This window comes from Uloborus diversus, chromosome 4 (genome assembly GCF_026930045.1).
Source record: "Uloborus diversus isolate 005 chromosome 4, Udiv.v.3.1, whole genome shotgun sequence".
Classification (NCBI taxonomy): domain Eukaryota; kingdom Metazoa; phylum Arthropoda; class Arachnida; order Araneae; family Uloboridae; genus Uloborus; species Uloborus diversus.
In genome coordinates, this window is record NC_072734.1 from 71,672,351 (window position 1) to 71,694,430 (window position 22,080).

General features: G+C 34.4%; 1 protein-coding gene across 1 annotated transcript in view; it reads right to left on the bottom strand.

Annotated features, from left to right (window-relative positions):
- Positions 1-15,367: 15,367 nt before the first annotated feature.
- Positions 15,368-22,080, bottom strand: part of LOC129219997 (serine/arginine repetitive matrix protein 4-like) — an 85,838-nt gene continuing 79,125 nt past the window's right edge. Inside the window, exons 7-8 of the mRNA XM_054854322.1 lie at positions 19,670-19,974; positions 15,368-16,889 (exon numbers count right to left, since the gene is read on the bottom strand). Coding sequence (XP_054710297.1) covers positions 15,485-16,889; positions 19,670-19,974 — 1,710 coding nt within the window. The 3' untranslated portion in view covers positions 15,368-15,484. The remainder of the gene's footprint in view (positions 16,890-19,669; positions 19,975-22,080) is intronic.

Sequence of the window (22,080 nt, forward strand, 5' to 3'; positions counted from 1 at the left end):
TTACCATAAAGGATTGTATTACATTTGATCTTAAATGCGATCTAATCCTGAACCCAATGAATATGAATTTAATGTATCGCCAATTAGTTTACTTTTTAAAAATCTTATCTGAATGTCTGCCCTTGCAAATCAATTTCAGCAGACAACAACTGCGTAGGCCTCGCCCATGTACTGCCTACATTTCTCCTTTTTGAAGGCGACACCTACATAATGCATGCGTTTTCCAATGTGCGCCTGGAACACCTTTTAGATAAAGAGCTCTTATCTACGGTTTGAAACAATGTTCGAGTTTCCTCTGTGTTTACATAGTCAAATAATGCGCGGACATGGTAAACTTATTTAAATTCTGAGTGGATTATTTTTCAGCTTTAGAATGTCTGGGAGGTTGCTTTTGAGTACCAAAGGGGCATAATGCATATTCGAAGGGTGTCATGGTTTGAGAAAGAGGTATTTTCATTTGACCATGGGGAGGTATAATGGATAATACCGGTTCTTATTTTTACGGGAGAATTTAAATAATGCTGGGTGCGGACTGAGATTGAAAAAACAGGCGGTCATCAGAATACTGCTGGCTGGGGTTTGTGCAGTCTGGCAATTTTTTTTTTTTTTTGGAAGCGTCGAGGAAAAAAAGACGGCTAGTCGTGAAACAATGCCACGGAAATGCGTTTTTAGGTATTTAAATTTGGTTAACGGTTTACATTACGCTATTTGGTTACTTTGTATATTATTCTACTGTCGTGCTAAGTGCAAAAGTCGTATCTGCACCTGAGTTAAAAATGAGAAATTGCCGTTTAAAGTTTTATGCTTCCATGTATTTGATACAGAGGGCAACTTTTTCCGAGTTTTTTGAAAAATATTTACGATTCACAAATGACCATAAAACACTGTATTTAGGTAAAATATGTGACAAAGAATCACTTGGTGACTGTAACTCCATTTTGATAGAAAGTGTAGATACGACTTTCGTGCAGTCTAGTGGTTTTCAGTCTGTGTTTCGGTATTCCGCGGATCACTAGTGATCCGCAAGCAATTTTCATGTGGGCCACGCGAAAAGCTATTATCTGCGCGAACTATATTCCTTTTTTTCTTCTTATTATAGTTGCAGTTAACCTTATAAAAGAAAACTTTTGAATGTATCTCATTTCACCTAATATAATTGTTGGGAAAATATTGTTTCTGTCGTATGTATGGTGTGCTTAGATTCGGATTCAAGTGGTTTTCAATAGCAAAAGGTTGAGAACCACCGCATTATTTAATGGGGGAGAAAAAACACTCGCTCATACAGACACATAATTACAGGGCACGACACTCCTTAGGTTCTATTCAGTTGAATAATTAAATGATTATTTTGCAATTTCACTCTTGACTTTCAATTCAAAAGTTACTTTGAAGCAACCAAATTTTGTACTTTTGAGAAAAAAAAGACTTATTTTTTTCTTTACATAAAACTGAAGTTCAAAATAATTTTTAAATTCATCATCATATTCTGTATGAAGCATAAACGCGCTATATAACAAGAATAAACTTTACATAATAATATATTCTCGGTATTGTTTAGTCTTATGAGTTTGTTTTCTTGTTGATCCAGTGATTAGAACATACTACGAAACTTAAAAATTTGATAGTGAGCAGAGATATATAGTGCGAAAAAATATTTTCTTATTGAAAATTACTGCGCAATTTAAAACTGACTCAGGTTACTATTACAGGGGATTATAGGCTACAAACCCTTTAATTTGATTTGTATATGCGTATATATTTCATATTAAAGGGTTTACCATTGAAATATGATGCTTGTCTGACAGTTTTCAACCGTGTTCATACAGGGTGTCCTGAAAGAGACTGACTGTTTTCAAAAATTTATAACAGGAAAACGGTTAATGATAAAAAATAAATTCTTGCAGAAAATTTGTGTGGTAGACGGTAAATTTTTTCCCACACAGTTCCAAATTTTAGTTCAAAAATTTTTCAATAGATGGCGCTGCAGATAGTAAAAATGTAAGTCAAAAACGAAGAAATAAAATTCGCCGATTTTTTCCTTCGATTGCGGCATGTGATTTCAGCCGAAGGTCGACATTTTGAAAAATTGTCACGTAATTTTGTTCATTAAAAACATTTTTCGAAAAAGTATGATTCGAATTTTTCGAAAAAGTAGTGTTCACTCTTCCTTTGATTCACGGGCTTACTATCTGAAGCCCGTGGAAATCTATTGGAAAATTGCTGAACTAAAATTCGCTACTTTGGAGGAGAAAATTTTACCACCCGCCACATTAAGTTTCTGGAAGAATTACATTTTTATCATTAACCGTTTTCCTGTAATGCATTTTTCAAAACAGTTAATCCTTTTCAGGACACCCTGTATCTGCCCCAAGCTTTTTCGTATGTACTCCCCAAAAAGGGGCACATGTGAACAATAGACTTTTTTTTTTAATTCCAAAAATTAAAAAAATATATATTTTTTAAGGGGTTACAGTACTTCAAAAATGACCAAACAATCCAAAAAAAAAAAAAAATATTGCTTATTTCGAAACTAAACACTAGTCCTAACACAGGGGAAAAGTTTCATTGCTTTAGTTCAAATGTTTAAAAAGTTATGACTGGTTTTAGGTCATGCTCGCTATGTGTTCTTATACAAAAAGAAAACTTCAAATTGATTTTTCTCGATGATCGTTTTTTTTTTTTTTTTTTTTTTTTTTTTTTTTTTTTTTGTGTGTGTGTGTTTTCGTGTCCTAAGAATCCCTAAGGATTTTTTCCTATTAAAGATACAGCTTTAAAGTAATACTTTTTGCAATTAAGACAATATATTTAACAAAACTGTGCATTGGATAAGCATTTTATAAATTATTCAAATGTTTAGAGCATGTTACACCTTTAAAAACCAAATTTTTTTGAAAAAAATTACGTTTTTTTCCGTAATTGATCACAGAAAATTTTCTGGTAAACCCAAAAGCAAATGAATGCACAGATTTTTAGAGATGATGATTGTGATCGTTTAGCAAAAACATTTTTTATATTAATTTAAAAACAAAAAAGCCTTAGGGATTTTAAAAATTGAAATTTTCCTAAATGTTTTGAATTTTTAAAAAAAGTAAGCAATATTTTAACATTTTTTTAAAAAAAATATTGATTACAAAGTAAGTAAGCATGTTATGGTTTCAACAAAAAATAGAATTGACTTAAATTAGAAAAAATTGCTTGAAAGGTACTGTGACCCCTTTATCTGGAAAAATTTCAGAGCACAGAGAGAAGACTACTCAATCATGGGGACACTTTTGCTCTGAGAAAAGTTAATGTTTTTTGAGAAATTAAGAAATGAAAAAATTGTTCACGTGTGCCCCATTTTCTCCTACCCTTTCAAAGTCAGGCACAAAGTTATTTGAGCCGAACTCATTCATACGTTTAGAAATAGAAACAAAAATCAATTAAACAATTTTTGATTTTTTTTTTTTTTTGGTTTTACTAAAAATATTTTTGGATTTGAAAGGGTCAGCCGCCTCTTCTTGTACCCCTCTTTATAAGCCCATAACCTAAAGAATAAATAGACCTTTTTTCTACTGTTTCTTTGACTTGGGTAACATTTAGCTTGAATTATGTGCTAAAGTTTTAAACATTTGTCCTGAGCAGGCTCATCAAAAGTGTTTGTTAGATTTGGAGGAAGTTTTCTAATTTATGAATCTGTGAGGTGTCTTACATTCTGTACTAAACAGTAGAAGAGATCAGGGCCAGATTAAGGCATGGACACATGCGGTACGGGACCGGGGCTATAACATTTGGGGGGTACCAAATCTGTAGATAAAGTTTTAATTGGACTCATTGAAATTTACGGTTTACTGCAACGGACAAAGTTTGACGACATCTTATATTATAATGTTTAACTATCGTATACTATACTGCCGTGTGCAGGTAAACGGCAGTATCTGCAGAAATGAGTTGTCGAGATATTTGAAGATACGCGTTTTGGATTCAATACTAACAATAGGGAAATGTTGATATTAGACGTTGTTTTCGATCTTTTTTTTCAGCGGAAACCAAATAAGCAAACTTGTGCAATAAAGCTAACGTACAATAGATGAAAAAAAATGCGAAAAAAAAAAGGAAAAAAAAAGGAAATATGAAAAATATTTGCAGTTTTTGCCTTTTACCTGCACACGTTCCTTTTCTTTTATAATGTATGAATAGATTATGTAATATAACATACCGCCAAATTTAGCATGGCTGTGTTAATACGGAAGTATCAAAATATTTTATTGCTTCGCTATATAGAGTAAGCAGAAGGGGGGGGGGACACCAAAAAAATTTTGTGCCCAGTGTCTTCAAAAATCATAGTCAGGCTTTGGAAGAGATGGTGATATTTGTTTCAAATCAAGTATCCTGCGTCGTCTTAAAAAATATGGCGAATTGTGTTCGAGTTATTATAGTAAAAATTAGTTGAAAGGACTATGTTTAGCAAATTGAGACTAGTGTGATCAATATTAAACAGAATGCATATTTACTTTAAAATCGTAGCAGTTTCGTAAAGCTTCCCTGTTTTATATTCACAAAAACTTCTTTTTTTTTTTTTTTTCGTCGGAAGGGAACTAAAACTAATCAAATTGTCCGTTTTAATATATAAATAAAAATACGCTCGTAATAAGGCTCACAAAATAAATGAAAGATATTCGATACACATGTGCTTGAATAAATCTCTTTCTTCCTTTCACTTTGTTAACATTTTCATTTTGGAAGAGTGCTTAAAAAAAAAGTTGTTATTCAAAACAACTTTCAAAAAGAACATCACACTTTCCCTCTTTAAAAAAGCATGAGTGATTAATAACTTCATTGTGATTACCATTTTAAAAGTATAAGTTTAAAAGATAACTGCCGACGTGTTGACTTAATCTTGATCTTAAGATACGTCATATAATCGTATTCTGCAGTGTTGATCAAATCTCACTTCACTGAACGGGAACTTTAACTGGGCACGTAATTCAACAAACCTGAAAAATGTAGAACGAATGTTATAAATGTCTCTTGTCGACACCTTTGGTGTTATGACAAATGGGTACGCACGGTTTGTTTCCTGTTGACACCACGAGTCATGACACGGTGAAAATGTGCCGAATGTGGAGAAACTGATGATAAAAGTCAGCTCTGAGCATGACTAAATTCAGAGAAAATACTGTCATCACGTTAGAGGTAAAAATTTTATTTATCAAGCTGACTGAAGCCAAAACGGAAATGACTTGGGGAAAGTTACTTGGAGAAAAATATAGGGTATTTATAAATGGGCTTCGCTTGCCAGACGTCCCGGTTTTAATCGGGACATTTTCGGTTTTCAGACAAAATCCCGGTGTCCCGCTCGGTTTACTTCATGTCCCGGTAAGAGATAAATTTGATTACAAATGACCAAAAAAGTCTGAAAATAATGAACTGGAAAGGATTATCTTGGATAATTACTTGGTCCTTTGTAACATTGATTTGAAAAATTAATATCGGATTAGCTTGTGAGGATTTTTGCAACAAGATTAAAATTAAAAAAGACTTTTATAAATATTGTTCAATTCTTTATTCCTCGTTCAAAGTGCTTCTTCTTACTAAATTAGCTTGTAAATATTGTTACGAATTCTGTAAATAGTAATTATTTTTGTGATTAATTTGTTGTAATCTGGCTAAATTTGGTGTTTATTCCATTATTCTTCATCTAAAACTATTGTAGTAACTTAACCTGTAAATAGTTTCTTGTAATGAATATACAACCCCCTTACATTCGAATGAGGTATATGGTCCCTCCATTTCTAAACGATAAGATTTGTGAATGGAATAAAAAGAAAACATCGAGAAGTATTTAGAATTTTGTCAAACTTTCCAAAGCAGTATAAAAGCTGTGTGGCATTTGAATGGGAGAGTTAGTTTTGCTTTTTAAACTGCCTGGGCCGTTAGCTCTGTTATTGTGTGTATTAGCCTTTGAGCTGTGCTTTCGCGTATTTGGATACGTGTAAATATGTGTTTAATCGTTGAGTTTACGGTGTTAATTGATATTTGCCTAATTGCTATGGTTAATTTAGTAGTTGCGAACGATATTTCTTGTACATAACTGTAAATAAATCTCCTGTGTTTTCTCAAGAACTGTGTCGTCATTCAAAGAAAGTTTGAAGTTGCATTGAACGCGTAACAATATTAACGTGCAAGAAGTAAAAGTTTGAAATTTATCTGCTTGTGTCATTTCTTATTATCCTTGTTTTAGGTTCATAATTAGTGACTATTTACTCATAGCATTGAGAATGACCAGACCTGTAAAATACTTTAAAAGCCAGTCAGGGGTGTGTACCCTTTTGAATACTCGCGACGCTGGGAAGAGGGGCGGCGGTGGGGCATTCTGGTGGTTGAACATGTCAGAAATAAGGCAAGCCTGTTTATAAAGACTTAAACTGATCATCAAGCTCTAAACTAGGAATTCTGAAAAGTAGCCACTGGTTACCATAGTCACAAAATATGGTAGCCATTTTTAACTTTTGGTAGCTATTTTTGAAAAATAATATGTTCAGCGCAAAAAATATAAGGTAGTTTAGCCCGAATTACGTTGCCAAGGTGGACTCTACAGATGCGTTGAACGTCTCAGGATTGGAAGCGTGCTAGCACGATAAACGAAATGATTTTTAACGAAGAAACACAGTCGCTTCCTTTGTTGACTAGAATTGACCTTTTGGTTGGCATTTGTAATGAAATGGTCTCCCATTAGCGACTGGCGACCGTTAATGTAGAGCTTTAACTTATCAAGGAAAGCTATTTAAAAAACTATTTAAGCTTTATTTATAATTCTTAGTTTTTTATCTTGATCCTTTTACCATCATTTTTCTCCAATAGTGAAATATTAGTTACACATAGGGCCAGGCCACCCCGATAGGAGGTCACGGGATGTCACTGCGACCTCCCAATAATATCCTTATTCGGCAAATTTGAAGACAGCATTGCAAAATTTGCAATTCTTTAATACAATTACAGGTGACATCTAATAATCTTCTCATTCAAGTATCCATGTGTGTATTCTCGCATTTATCTTTCGATAAAATTCGTAGTTTCATTCGTCAAATTGACGATTTTTCCCCTCACAGAATTTTAAATTTGCGGCCTCCCTCTGTAAGTGGCGCTAGCTTCGAAAATTGAAAATGGCACCTGTGAAAGGAAAAACTCCCAGAGGCTTCTCAAGGGAGATTTTGAGGGCAACCCCCCCCCCCCCCTCTCGGACCTTAATCACGCTTAACAAATATAGGAAATTGTAATCTGACATCGTGTTACCGTATGGATACAGTAAACTCTCTCTCTATCTGAACACTCCTAATGTGAACACCCCGATATTCTGAACACATTTTGATGGTTCACGCGCGACTCCCTAGACTTAGCATAGGCTGACCTTTTTGCATTCTGAACACCCTGTAATATGAACGAACACCCCAGTATTATGAACGCTATTTTTAACCCCGTTTAATCATTATCTCTCTGTATATTGAACAAGTTCACAATCCGCACTCGGGAATTCCTATGAATCAAATTGTAAAACATGAAATACTTTCTCAATTTCATCGCAATGGTTGAAGAACATTATGAAGACTAAGAGAGGAAGAAGAAATATTATTTGGTAGATATTACCGCATTTCATCAATTTATTAAGCTGAGCAATATGAGCCTGAAGTTTCTGCCACTTATTTGCATATTTTCAGAACCTATCCATTCAAGGTCTTTAAATTACGATTACCTACAAGTAATATGTGGTTGAAAATCACCCAGAAACCTGTTCATTTAAACAATTGGATGATAGCACGTAACATGAGACCACAAAACGTAAACACATAAAGGGTGTTTATTTTAGAGATAAAGAACTTTAGGTTCAAATAAAACACAGTTAAATGTTGTTAATTGTCATGAATGTTGCTTTATTCGAAAGATGATTCTTTGCAATTTTTATTTAAATGTGATTTCTGGCATATGGTCACCTCGGCTGGCTCGGAGAAAGTCTAATAGACCAAGAGCTGACCCCCCAAAAAGCGATTTATCTCTTTTATGGCTTGTGGCCGGTTAAAATAGTAAAAAATGCAATGAAAAAAACTTTGGCTCTAATGCCCCCCACTAATTTTGGGTCACACGGTTGCGTGGGTGGATGAAAGGTCAAAAAAAAAAAAAAGAAAAATATTAAAGTGATGAGTTAAATGGCTAAAAATTATATAATAACATTAAATTAATAAGGAAAAACACGTAGCGAATTTCTCCCCCAGCTATGTTGGGGCGAACGTGGTGCCCCCCAGGAATAAAGTATCGATTATTAAACTAAAAAAAAAATGATTACTTTCGTGGGGGGGGGAATTTTACAGGGTATTAGTTTCATTATTTTGATTGCCAAAAAAAATCCCCCCCCCCCAGTAACTATGGGTCAATTTGTGAAAAAAAATTTTTTTGTTCCTCTTTATTTGGTCCAAGTCGAGTATTATTCAAATGTTTAAGTTGCAAAAAACCCCCCAAAGTTTGAACGTTTATTCGTTAAAAAAAACTCCTAGCAATACCCCCCCACACACACCTATGGAGGGGGCTGCTACGCGGTGCGTGGTTTTACAACGTGGTGCCCGCCCCCCCCCCCCAGGGGTGAATTATCGATTCATTAAATAAAAAATGATCACTTTCGTGGAGGAAATTTTACAGAGTATACATTTAATTGTTTTAATTGCAAAACAAAATCTTCCCTCCCCAGCAATTATGAGTCTACTAGCTGCATTGCCCGGCGTTGCACGGTCTACCTCAAAAATGTACGTGTATTCGGCGTTCCAAACATTTTATACAATTATATAAATTTTCCCGTTTTCATTACATTTCTTATTGCTGCTCCATTGCTATTAGTCAAAGCGCAATGTTATATAGCCTATAGCCTTCCTCAATAAATGGACTATTCAACACAAAATAAATTTTTCAGTTCGAACCCGTCGTCCCTGTAGACCAAGAGCTGAGCCCCCAAAACACGGTTTAACTATTTTATGGCGGGTGGCCGATTAAAATAATAAAAAAATGTAATTAAAAATTCTGACTCTAATCCCCCCCCCCCCCGCCCACTATTTTTGGGTCACACGCTGCTTGGGTGGATGAAAGGTCAAAATAAAAGAAAAATATTAACATAAGTGAAATGGCTGAAAATTATATAATAACATTAAATTAATAAAAAAAAAACACGTAGCAAATCCCCCCCCCCCTCCAGCTATGTTGGGGCGAATGTGGAAGCCCCCCCCCCAGAAGTGAATATCGATTGTTAAAATTAAAAAAAAAAAAAGATCGTTTTCGTGGGGTTGGGGATGGGGAACTTTACAGGGTATTTGTTTCATTATTTTGATTGCCAAAAAATCTCTCCCCCCCAGTAACTATGGGTCAATTTGTCAATAGAAATTTTTTTGTTTCTCCTTATTTGGTCCGAGTCGAGTACTATTCGAACTTTCCCATGACCTCTTAAATTGCAAAAGAAAGTTGCAATTATTTATTCGGTAAAAAAAAAAAACAGGTAGAAAATCCCCCCCCCCCCAGCTATGGGGCGAACTTGTTGCCCCCAGTGAAGTATCGATTGATTAAATAAAAAAAAGATTACTTTCGTAGAGAGGGGGGATTTTCTCAGAGTTTACAGCAAGTTGTGTGCAATTTAGAGATTGTAGCAAGTGCAATTACAGAGATTGTAGCAAAAAAAAAAAAAAAAAAAAATCCCCTCCCCAAAATTTTTTTTTTAAATTTAAATTAGAAATTTTGAAATATTTTTCAAAATGAAAGGAAGCAATTCATCGTCCGTACATCAGTGTTCAACTGTAGCCAACACAGTGAAGTCGTTATAGCTGTTGGTTTTTCTTTTCGGAGCACGCTGTACCGCATCCTTAACTGAAAACGTAAAAAAAATCCTTTTTTCAAAAATAAATTTTGATGTTTTTATATTATGAGTGTTTTAAAGGGTAATTTTAAGTGTAGCCAGCCATTAGATAAAAGACTGAATGTCTTGACAGAAACTTGATTTGAAAGAATAAAAGTTTCAAAGATTCGAAAACACTGAAAACTGAGATTCTGTGATTTAGATTTTTCCGAGTTCTTAACAGAAGCAGATCATCGAAATTGTAGGAACATTTTTATCAAACTAGATAGACACTATCACAACCAATATGATGAAGGTAAATAAATCTATATGAATTACCAAATTATTATTTTAAAAATTCTTTTAACGCATCGGATTAACGCATTAAAATTTACACGTAAAAAGAATCGTTATTGCAATTTTAACATTAAATCACTTTTGTTTGTGAAATAAACTCATAATTACTGGGGTAGGGGGAGATTTTTTTTTTTTTTTTTTGCAATTAAAACAATTAAATGTATACTCTGAAATTCCTTCACGACAGTTATTTGTTTTTATTTAATCGATCGATAATTCAATCCTGGGGGGGGGGCACCACATTGTAAAACCGCGCACCGCCTAGCAATCCCCCCCCCCACACACACAAATAGATGGGAGGAATTTGCTACGAGTTTTTTTTAACGAATAAACATCCAAGCTTTGTTTTTTGCAATTTAAGCGGTCAGGCTAAAGTTCAAATAGTACTCGACTCGGACCAAATAAAGAGGAACAAAAAAAAAAAAAAAAAAAAAAAAAAAAAAAAAAAATTGACAAATTGATCCATAGTTACTGGAGGGGGAGAGATTTTTTTTTCTTTTTGAAACTAAAACAATTAAATGTATGCTCTGTAAAATTCCCTCCACGAAAGTGATCATTTATTTTTAATTTAATCAATCGATAATCCACCCCTGGGGGGGGGCACCACGTTGTAAAACCGTGCACCGCGTAGCAACCCCCTCCATAGGTGTGTGTGGGGGGGGGGGGAATTGCTGCGAGTTTTTTTTAACGAATAAACGTTCAAACTGGGGTTTTTTTTTGCAATTTAAACAGTCATGCGTAAGTTCGAATAATACTCGACTTGGACGAAATAAAGAGGAACAAAAAATTTTTTTTTGACAAATTGACCCATAGTTACTGGGGGGGGGGGATTTTTTTTTGGCAATCAAAATAATGAAACTAATACCCTGTAAAATTCCCCCCCACGAAAGTGATCATTTTTTTTTAGTTTAATAATCGATACTTTATCCCTGGGGGGCACCACGTTCGCCCCAACATAGCTGGGGGAGAAATTCGCTACGTGTTTTTCCTTATTAATTTAATGTTATTATATAATTTTTAGCTATTTAACTCATCACTTTAATATTTTTCTTTTTTTTTTTTGACCTTTCATCCACCCACGCAACCGTGTGTTTTTCCTTATTAATTTAATGTTATTATATAATTTTTAGCTATTTAACTCATCACTTTAATATTTTTCTTTTTTTTTTTTTTTGACCTTTCATCCACCCACGCAACCGTGTGACCCAAAATTAGTGGGGGGCATTAGAGCCAAAGTTTTTTTCATTGCATTTTTTACTATTTTAACCGGTCACAAGCCATAAAAGAGATAAATCGTATTTTATGGGCTCAGCTCTTGGTCTATAATCGGAAAGTCCAATTTTCTAACTTTTTGCAGCAATAATAGAGGCCGTATATCAGTGATAAGGTGGCGAATGTTCTCTTCCAAGGCGTCAATTGTCTAAGGCTTATCGGTGTAGACCAGAAGACTTCACATAACCCCACAAAAAGTAGTCCACCGGTGTTAAATTGCATGATCTTGCAGGCCAATTCACGGGTCCATTATGCGAAATTATTCGTTCACCGAACGTTTCTTTCAATAAATCAATTGTGACACGCGCTGTGTGGCATGTTTTGCACCACCTTGTTGCCTATTCATGATGAAATGGAAAACCGAACTGAACACAAAACAAGTGACAGCTATCAAAATGGCACACATATCAGTGTTGCCAACTTAAAGTTCTGTACCTCTCAAAAAACACCCTTTATTAAAATCATTCTTATTCTAGAACTAATGTACCGATAACTGTATTGCAATATTTTTCTGCTACTTAAATAGTAATTCGAATATTTGATGGTGAATTATTTGTTGCTTTTTCAGATAATTCTGGATGTTGCCAAGTGGTTGTTTAACCATAAACCCTACATAAATTAAACTATGACTTCATAAAGTATTGTTCTTATGTTTTGAACAACAATTTAAAGCCAAAGAACATATTTTGAAGTGTTTTTAAAAAATCATGCCTATAAGGGTTAATACTTGACGTGGGGTATACTACTACTTGGTATAATACTTGACGTAGGGTTAATACTTACGTTAAAACTTGACGTGATAGACTGAAACTGAGATAATGTTTCTACTCGGAGACCATAAGTTAGTCAAAAATCGGCGTTCCTCAGTGTTACCAAACCTGTTGGAATTATATTAAAAAAAAAAAAAAAAATATTTCTATTTTTTCACATTATAGTAGCATAAACAGTGTGCGGAATCTGCTGACACCCTATGCGCATTCTCAAGTTATAGTGCGCAAAATCATTTAGCTGTAATGAAACTAAGCACTTTTTATCAATCAGATTAATAAATAAATAAATAAATGAAACTAGTGAAATAATAAAAAAGTTTTATTTCAAATATTAGTCACCATTTTTAAAACCAGTTTTAAAACAATTTTGTAAAATTGTATGAACATAAAATTATTAATCCTAGATTAAGTTCTTCTAAAAATTAACCAAATTAGGTAAGAATACATTACAACGTAAAACATTACTTAATTACTTTCATTATACATCGAAAAATAAATGAGTTCAATGTAGTAAACTTATTATGGATTAAAACATTAAAACATAAAAAAAAAAAACTTTTTCAAAATGCAATTACAAAAATCAGCATGTTTTACCTTTAAACATGCGACTAAAAAAACAAAGCACCACGCATTTTTCAGAATGCATTTTTTAACCCTATGTTTAGGGTAAATGCGGTACTGAATTCGAGTTCAATGAAGTTGAGAAAAATGATTCTTAACTTTCTAAGAATCAGTTACATAAATCACTTCCCTTCATAATTAAAATGAATTTTTGATACTAGAACACCTTGATTCTCGACTTATGGCACCTTATCTGACTCCAAAGTTAAAACGTAAACTCGTATAAATTTTCAGATTGACTACACCAGGATTCCTCAATACGATGCCAGCGGGCATCACTGTACCCAACGATCATTTTACGTGTCCCCTATATGATGACGATAAAAATAGATGGAATTTCTGAATTTTGAAAAAAAAAAAAAAACGGATGCAACACTGATAAAAGCACAATGCAAAATGGGTTCCAATCTCTTTCCTTTTGCATCTGAGAGAGAAGTTCTGAATGATACTGAAAGAAGTATAGATTTCCTTTCTCAAAAAGAGTAGCACACAAATCAACTCGTGCTCCGACTCTGTATTCGACAGTGATTACAATAAAATCGAACTAGAGATCGCGACTCGCAGATCCTCGCATTGACGACTGGTCATTTATGACATCATTTATGACGTCATCTCTTTATGACAAACTAATGGCCAATAAAATGCAATGACAAAAATTTTATCGACTTCGAGTTTCTTATATTTTTATAAAGGATTTTTGAGCGTTGTATATTTTGTGTGAAATTAGTAGTTATTCCTTTTACACAAGAATATTAGAAAATTTTTATATGAGAAGTTAAATTGTCTAATTTTTAATTCACCTTGAAACAATTGGTCCCCGCTGTTCGACCTATATTGTAGAATATGCTCTCTGGTACAAAAAGATAGGGGACCCCTGAACTACATTGTTCCAACACAGTGTAGCTGCCATTTTTCGTAGAATAAAAAAAATCATGTTTTGGCAGCAATTTTTAGAGTAGAAACTCAATTTACCACACATCACAATATAAGTTCCTAGTATGGAAAACATTGATAAATTATATTTTCAGTTGATTATAATTTATTCAATTATAACTTAGTGGTAAAATAGCTCATTCAACTTTTCCCAATGATAAACATATAATTTAATCATAATAAAATGTACACTGCCAACTATAAATAAGTTAACGCTTGCCTTTAACTGGTTGCTTTGGTTCCATGGACGTACAGACGGATGCATAAACAGAAAAATATACCTAGCTTTACTTAGCTAGCTAATATCACATTTCTCAATTTTTCCACAAGTAAAAGTTCTTTTTCAAGAAGACTCAACTGAGAAAATACTTATTAAATTTCATCGACATTTATTTATTTTTTTAAATGCTTCTCTTCTTTCGCACGCTTTTCATTACTGTTCAAAGTTGGAACTACTGGAGAACTTTTTAGCTTTAATATTGTCGTTTCTATCGTCGTTTATGTGTTTTGTTTTCGTGTAGAGTTTTTAATGGAAGACTAGAAAAACTTTACATAGAATATAAAAAAAAAACTTTACTTTACCCAGTTAGCTAATATGACCTTTCTCAATTTTTCCAATGATTTTTCGACCAGAGTGAACTGGAGACATTAAAAATTATTAAATCTGTATTCGCACACTTTATTTTTTGAAACTGTAGTCTTCGTTCAAACGTTTTATTGATGAGTACTCTTACAAGATTGTAACTAATGTCGAAGTTTTGACTTAAACTGTCGTTACCGGTTTACGTGATGTATTGACTTTGCTTTCAAAATACGTCATATTATTTCTGTTTTCCCGTTTGCTATTTAACGGATTTCGATCAAAAATTTTAAGGAGAAGATGGTAAGCGTCCCCCATACAGTTTAAGCTATTTCGCTGCAACATGAAACAGAAAGAACACATGTGCTTTCTTCTAATCAAAATAGCTATAGATTTTTTGTAAGGGTAAAAAAAAATCCCTTTCGTTTCCTCGTCTGCTTCCCTGAGGCTTTTCCTTTTACTTAGTTTTTAATACTAATTTCCTCATTTTTTATTTATTAGTAACATTTTATTATGTTTGGTTTTCTTGAATATTCATTACTACGTTTACTTCCAAAGTTTCAATTTATACGCCCTTTAATTTTATTTTAGTTATGTGTATACTTATTATTGCATTATTTTTTATTTATATACTTCTTAGTAATTAGTATTTTGAAAGACAAAATGACTCGAGGAAAGGAAGAACTTGTATAAAACTTGCTTTCTGATTTTTTAGCACCTGAGAAAATAAAAAACATGAACAATACATACAACGTGAGCAAGTTGTGCAGCAATGAATGTGGTACTGCAAATACGAAAACCGAAGGCAACTGACAATCTTATTTTTCGCGCGAGTGTTAAAAAAGAAAAAAAAATGTATAGTTTTTTGCATAATCCATAACATTTTTTTTTTTTTTTTTTTTTTTTTTGTAGGCGCCAATCTTTTATACTCATAACTGTTCTGTTGTATTATTTACATGCCACCAATACAATTCGAAGCTTTTACAAACGCATCTGTATGAGCAAAAGTAGTTCAAAAAGTACACAGACTTAAGCAAAATGATATCTTTTAGCAGATATAATAAAAAAGAGAATAATTTGAACTTGCAACTGTTTCTCTGAAGTTCAACGTCCGTTCCAATCACGTACTTGCACCACCACTGATTGTCCGTCTTGACCAGGTTTGACTCGGTAGTACTTCTGGCGATCTTTCTGATCTTTCTTTTCTCCCACAGTCTTCAATTTTAAGGGACTAGCCAAAGGACTGAATGACTCTGGAGCAAAAAGCTGTGACGTGCGCAAGTCGCCAGAGGACTTGGATCTGGACGCGCTACCAGATGGGTAAGCAGATTTTTTACGTATTGAGGAAGTGGTCGCGTGGATTGGGGAATCTGGAGGAGACATTGAGGAAGAGCTTCCATAGTGGTCAGAATTTAAGACTTTTATGACCCTTGGTGGTGGACTGGACGGTGGAGTTGGTGGAAAAGGAGATTGGTACCCTGACTCTGGAGGAGATGTGGGAATCTTTCTTGTCTTGAGCGAAGACGATGAGTTGTACCAATTCGTTGAGGCAGGAGATTTGGTCTTCGTGCTCCGTCCGTTAGCAAGGTGATCTTGGCTACTGGCTCTGTTGATCTTGACTTCGTGGACACGGTTCTTGGAATAAGTGTCATTGTAATTAGAGCTATTCCAATCACTCTTGCGATAGATGTCACTGTTGCGGGCATCTCGATGGAATGAAGAGTTGTTATATATTGGCGAAGACGCATTCCGGAAAGAAGTTCCATAATCATTGGAAGAATAATAACTGCTGTAACCTGGAGAGTGCAACGAATCCGAAGACTTGTAATATTTGGAATGAGAAAGGGAGTTCGTCGAATAAGAAGGTTTCGCTGGTTCGTGCGAAATTTTTACGGTTCTTGGTAAAGTAATGTGACTCCTGTTACCATTAAAGCGGTTGGGACTGACAGAATGATCCCGACCATTTCGTCTCTTCAGCGTAGAATCGTCTTCATCATCGGACATTGACACCTGAACATTTTTATCGGTTCTGACGCGAGATACTTTGCTGTAAATTGGGCCGTTGTTGAAAGCTTCGTAACGCAACGGTTCGTTCACTTTACTTCTTGGAACTCTGCAGAAAGAATCGCTCCGTTCCCCATAATGACCAGACAAGTTGGATCGTCCCAGAGAATTAGTATCCCCTATGGAAAGCGAGGAACTCACAGCATCTGCTAAGGAATGGTTGCTTTTCTTCTTCCAGCTGTTGATGTGGTCCCTCTGGTAAGTGTTGTCCTCTCCAAGGTAGAAAGTCTTCACTGGTGTTTTAGACCTGGAAGATCCTGAGCTGGATGATACTTCGAAAGGTGAAGCAGTAGACCTATGAACTGGTGTGCTGGGTGGATACGGGGGCGAAGGGCTGTATTCCACTCGGTATGCCGAAGAAGAGGCTTTGTTTCTTAGTGTGGAATCTCTGGACCGGTCATGCTTGTTTAACGTACTTCTGGGAGAAAGTTCACTTGGGCTGGACCTTTAGAAATCAAAATGAACAATTTCAAAAACTTTTCATTAGCCTAAAATTTCAAACTAGTTATTGTCAAAACTATTTATTTCCCAATACGTAGCTAACATGTACACACAATTATCTCATTGTTTATTTAGTACTGTAAAAGCACTTATTTTTGCGAAACTTTAATTTTCACGATAATTTTAACCTCCCGAAACATTCCAACTCTACATATGAGGCAGTGAGAAGCAAAGGGATGTAAGTGGACATTTTCAAGTTCTGAGTAAAACGCGTATAAAGATAACCTCCTAGGTAGGCTTTTATTGATATTTTTTTCTAAATCATGCTGCACAGCTGCACCTACCAGGGCTACTAGAACTATCTCTTGCCTCAAGACAGAGGAGAGGTTCTCCTACTATTTGTACTGGTTACCCTTTGCTTCTCACTACCTCATATGTAATCAACTTTCCTTTCTGTTCATATAAAATTCACGAAATTTTCAGCTCGTGAAATCACCGATCTGTTCACTTTCGCCAAAAATAAGTGCTTTCGCAGTTAAAATAATTACAATAAATTTTGTGTAAAATCATACTGTCATTGAAGTAATTATTAATTACTTTTAAATTATTTAATTAGAGGTATCAAGCCAGATAATTTCGTTAATTTAGCTTTCAGCCATTTAAAAAAAAAAGTTTTTTTTTTCTTTCCAGCTATGCAAGAAGTATAAAGCCTCTATAATTCTAAAACAGTTCTATAAGTCTGCAATTAGTTATAAAATGTAACATAGCCTAAGCTAAAATGCAATAATTTCTTATGAAAGCATGTTCTTCAATGCTCTGTTATTTCATCAGATGCAGAAATTTAATTAATCTTTACATTGATTATTTTGGTAGTTAGTTGCCTTTAGAAACTCAATGCCTTGAGACAACTTTCCCAGCGATCTCGCTGTCTCGTTGCAGACAGTCTTGCAGGGGTGATGGTAGTGAGACTTGCAATTACTGTGTGATTTATAGTCAATGAGTTTGGTGTGATGACATCAGGGAAGGTCAAGAAGCCATGAAACGTATAAAATAAATTTTATTATGTGAAAAAATATATTTTGATTCATTAACTATTGAAGTAAACGTAAGCTCATTATTTAGTTAATTGTTGTTTAAAAAAAAATCAGTCTATGTCTATAAAGGAAGTGTTTAGTAATGTTTTTAATATGATATGATCAAAAACAAGCTTTTAGGTAGAGAAGAATTTACAGCAGAACATCAAAAATCCGAGCTAATTGGGACCATAGGTAGTTCAAATTTTAAAATTGTTCGGATTTTCAAAAAAAAAAAAAAAAAAAGCAAGAAAATATCGTTTAGGGATATAGTATGTCATTTCATCAAATAAAGTAGCTATACAATATGTATGTTCATAATATACAGTACAGTACATAACGCTACGATGTGTGATTACATTTTTTAACAAAATAAATATAAAAAATATTAACTCTTATTATTTACTGAACGTAAAAGTAAAATGAGAAATATTTACAGTAACTACGTACTCTGTGAGAAACTATTGTACAATAATTTAACAAAGAAAGTCCTATAAACTTCTAAAAATTACTCTGACTTCACACAGAGGAAGCTGACTAATTTCTGTAAGGAAAAACTGATTTGAACTCATTAAAGAAAAATCACTGGTTTTTGACTGAGAGAGCTTTGAAATTATTTTGAGTTTATTAATATTTCACGGGAGTGCGCTCGGATTTTTGACATTTCAGATTTTTGAAGTTCGGATCTTTGGCTTTTCGGATATTTGACGCTTCGAATTTTTGAAGTTGTACTGTATGATAAATGGTACATGAACACTACCTTTTTTGTCTTGTGCACTGCATACACTGTTCACGGCACTGCATTTGAGACTTTTTTTCCTTTACTCACACATTTTTCAATTTTATTATGCTTTGTTTTTTTTTTTTTTTTTTTTACCTGAATGCCAACAATGTATTGATGAATGTGTCATGATAGTATAGAAGGAACACATTAATATGTCGCTGTGAGGTTACCGATAGTAGAAAACGAACAATGAGGGCAATTCTTGTGCCGGTCGTACTTCTTCCTCTGTCATTTTTTGGCCAATAAAGTCGACCGAATTGCCCTTGGTTCAACAATCTGACATTAAATTTGTTACGTGACTGAATTGAGCACGATATCGAAATTAATTCGAGTCGAAAGTGTCAGGCTGATTGTTGCCAGAGCCTGATTGCCGAGCAGGTCCCCCAACGTTTTGGGTCCGGAAGCGATTAAAAGTGTTTCAACTCCTGTCTGTTATTTCTCAAAAAGAAAGCAATCCCATTTTATTTCCCTTTTGTTCTGTTTACTTCAGGTGTGGAATGCGTTGTACCCTAACAAATATTTTTCGGGAATATTTGAACACTGAAGCAACCCTAGTTCCTTCCGAATGTTTATGTTCATTACATTTGTCTGCCAAGGGTCCCGACAAAGTGTTTCGCTAAGGGCCTTCCAGTATCTTACTCCGGTCCTAATTGTAACCGATAGTAGAGCAGGAAGGACCGAGCGGTTACCGATAGTAGAGAAAGAAAGCATAAATGTGTGACTGGGAGCGTATTAATATGTGACAGGGCGGTTACCGATAGTAGACAAAGAACACATTAATATGTCTCCGGATGGTTACTCTGGTTACAGATAGTAAAAAAGAACACTATGTGTCGCCGATCAGTTACCCACAGTGGAGAAAGAACACATCAACGTGTTGCTGGACAATTAAGTGTTAATTTCAAGTAATGAGAGGGGGGAACTTACCTGTGGGGGGACATTTCGATGGTAATGCGATTTCCTCCAGATCGTGTTCTCGTGCTCTCTCCCCTCACATCATTTCCTATTTCCTTCTGTGCTCCAAAGTGATCATCCACCCACCGATGTGTGACTGCCGGCAGCTCACTTGTGCCATTTTGACGGTGGTTCTGGATCCGGGATCGACGAGACTCTTCCTCCAAACGATCGGACACGTTCTGGAATTCCTGAGGGTCAGTGTAGTACTGGATAGTCCTGGACGTTTCTGCAGATCGTTCGGGAACCATTCCTTCCTCTGCTTCTTCTTCTGGTACCTGTAACATTCACAAGATCTGAATTACATGCTCTGTTCACAATTTATAGGTAATTTAATGCGACCTAACTCAACTATAAACTGAGAGTCAGTTTGACTCATTATATATAAACTCTATTACATTTGTATTAATAATGTTTAAAAAAATTTTTTCTTAAAATTGGGTATAATAAGTTTTAAAATCATTATTTCATTTCACCCACTTTTCTTTATGGTTAAAACTATTTTTTAAAGACTCATTTGTTCACAATTTTACACCAAGGGGTAAAAAATGTTAAAAACACTTCAAAAATGACTTATGAACTATCCTTTCTGAATTTATTATACACAAATAAATTAAAAATCAATAATATATATATATATATATATATATATATATATATATATATATATATATATATAGATAGATAGATAGATAGATAGAATGAAATTATCAAATTAGTTCGAGTAAACCAGCAGAGTCAAACATGATTATGATTTTTCGAAAGAATGATCCATAGTAAAGACTTGAGTCTTTTCTAGTTTACGCCATTAACCAAACCCTTCAACAGGAAAGTCACATTTCTGCAACAATAAATCTCTAGAAAAAAATAGCTGAATAACATTTGAACTCCCCTGCTTTCCTTCTTGCTTTCTGAGAATTATAAAGAGGCACAGAGTAACTGAACTACATTGCCCATTATTACATAACAATAAATATTTTATGATCGTTTGTTCTTGCGATTGATTTGGCTTCGATTTCAATTGAATTCGGATGGCAATATCATGAGATAGGAATTATATGTATGTTTCGCCGCATGTTTTCATAAAAAAAGCATTCATATATTATCCTGTCAATTATATTATATTGCTGAACGCTACAAAAAGCAAACACTTTTAGCATTACTTCATTATGAGCAATTAGTCGCACCCTCCCCCCCCCCAAAAAAAAAAGTAAATATAAGTGGTGAGTTTATAATTAGGGTTCAATTCGAATATAAATTGACTGTTAACGTCATCTTAGAATAATATTACAAAACGTTTTATTATTTTTCCAGTGAACGAAAATTGTTTTATTAAGATACTAGCAGTACCCGCGCAGCGTTGCCCACAGAAAGTGTTCTCGCCATAGCATTCTATAACAGTAGTCCCTTAAAATTCACAACAATCTATAATAAAACACCCCGTCAACAGTCCCTATAAAGTCCCAATGCAAAAATGAAGCAGCCCTAATTAACTTCCAACCGCTCCTCTTATGATTTTAAATAGGTAAATAAAGACAAAAGGTCCTTAAGAAGGACAGCAGTTTTGTACCAAAATTTCAAGACCTTTGTTGGTATACGGTCTTCTAGGCATAGCACATAATCCAACAGAGAGACAAGCATTGTCTGTTCTATATTTGTGGATAGAATGGACCTTTGGTATCCCAAGGCATCAAAAAGTTGCATGCCGATTTTTGAGTCTGAAATAATAATTTTGAAAGTAAAACTACTCGAATCCACTTATCAATAAGAAAAAAATGTAAACCAGTTAGAAAAGAATTCAGAATATTACCAGACGTTTCAACTTTTGTTCCGATCATAGCCATAGTCACGAGCAATCCCTCCGTTGCATACCTTGCCCAAACCGAATCTTAATCCTTTTTACAAACAATTTCATTTTTAATGACTCAAAAGATAAATTACTATTGCCCACCCCTTATTTTACACACCAATCAAAAACGGACTGGTTTACAACGCAGAACTAATCCTTTTGCAAGTAGGTGAGACATTAGGGATGTATTACGAAGCTGGTTTTCATAATTCCAGTTGCAACAAATGGGCAACCCAAGGTCGAATTTCCGTAATCTTGTTGTCAAGAGACTTCCTACACGATATTTCACTTACCAGAGCACCTGTTCTTGTTCGCAAGTAGGTGGAGAGATGTTTAACAGCGTATTTTTCTTCTTTTGACCATTTGGTTTTGTGTTGATTTTTGACAAAGCACATATATGCGCAGTAAAACTCAGATCCTTGTTTGAACTTCTGATGAATGGTGACTGTTTTCACATAAATTACTAAAACAAGAACAGGCTTTTTCTTTCAAAGGATATCGTCCCAGTTTTTTTTATTTTTTATTTTTAAGTAAA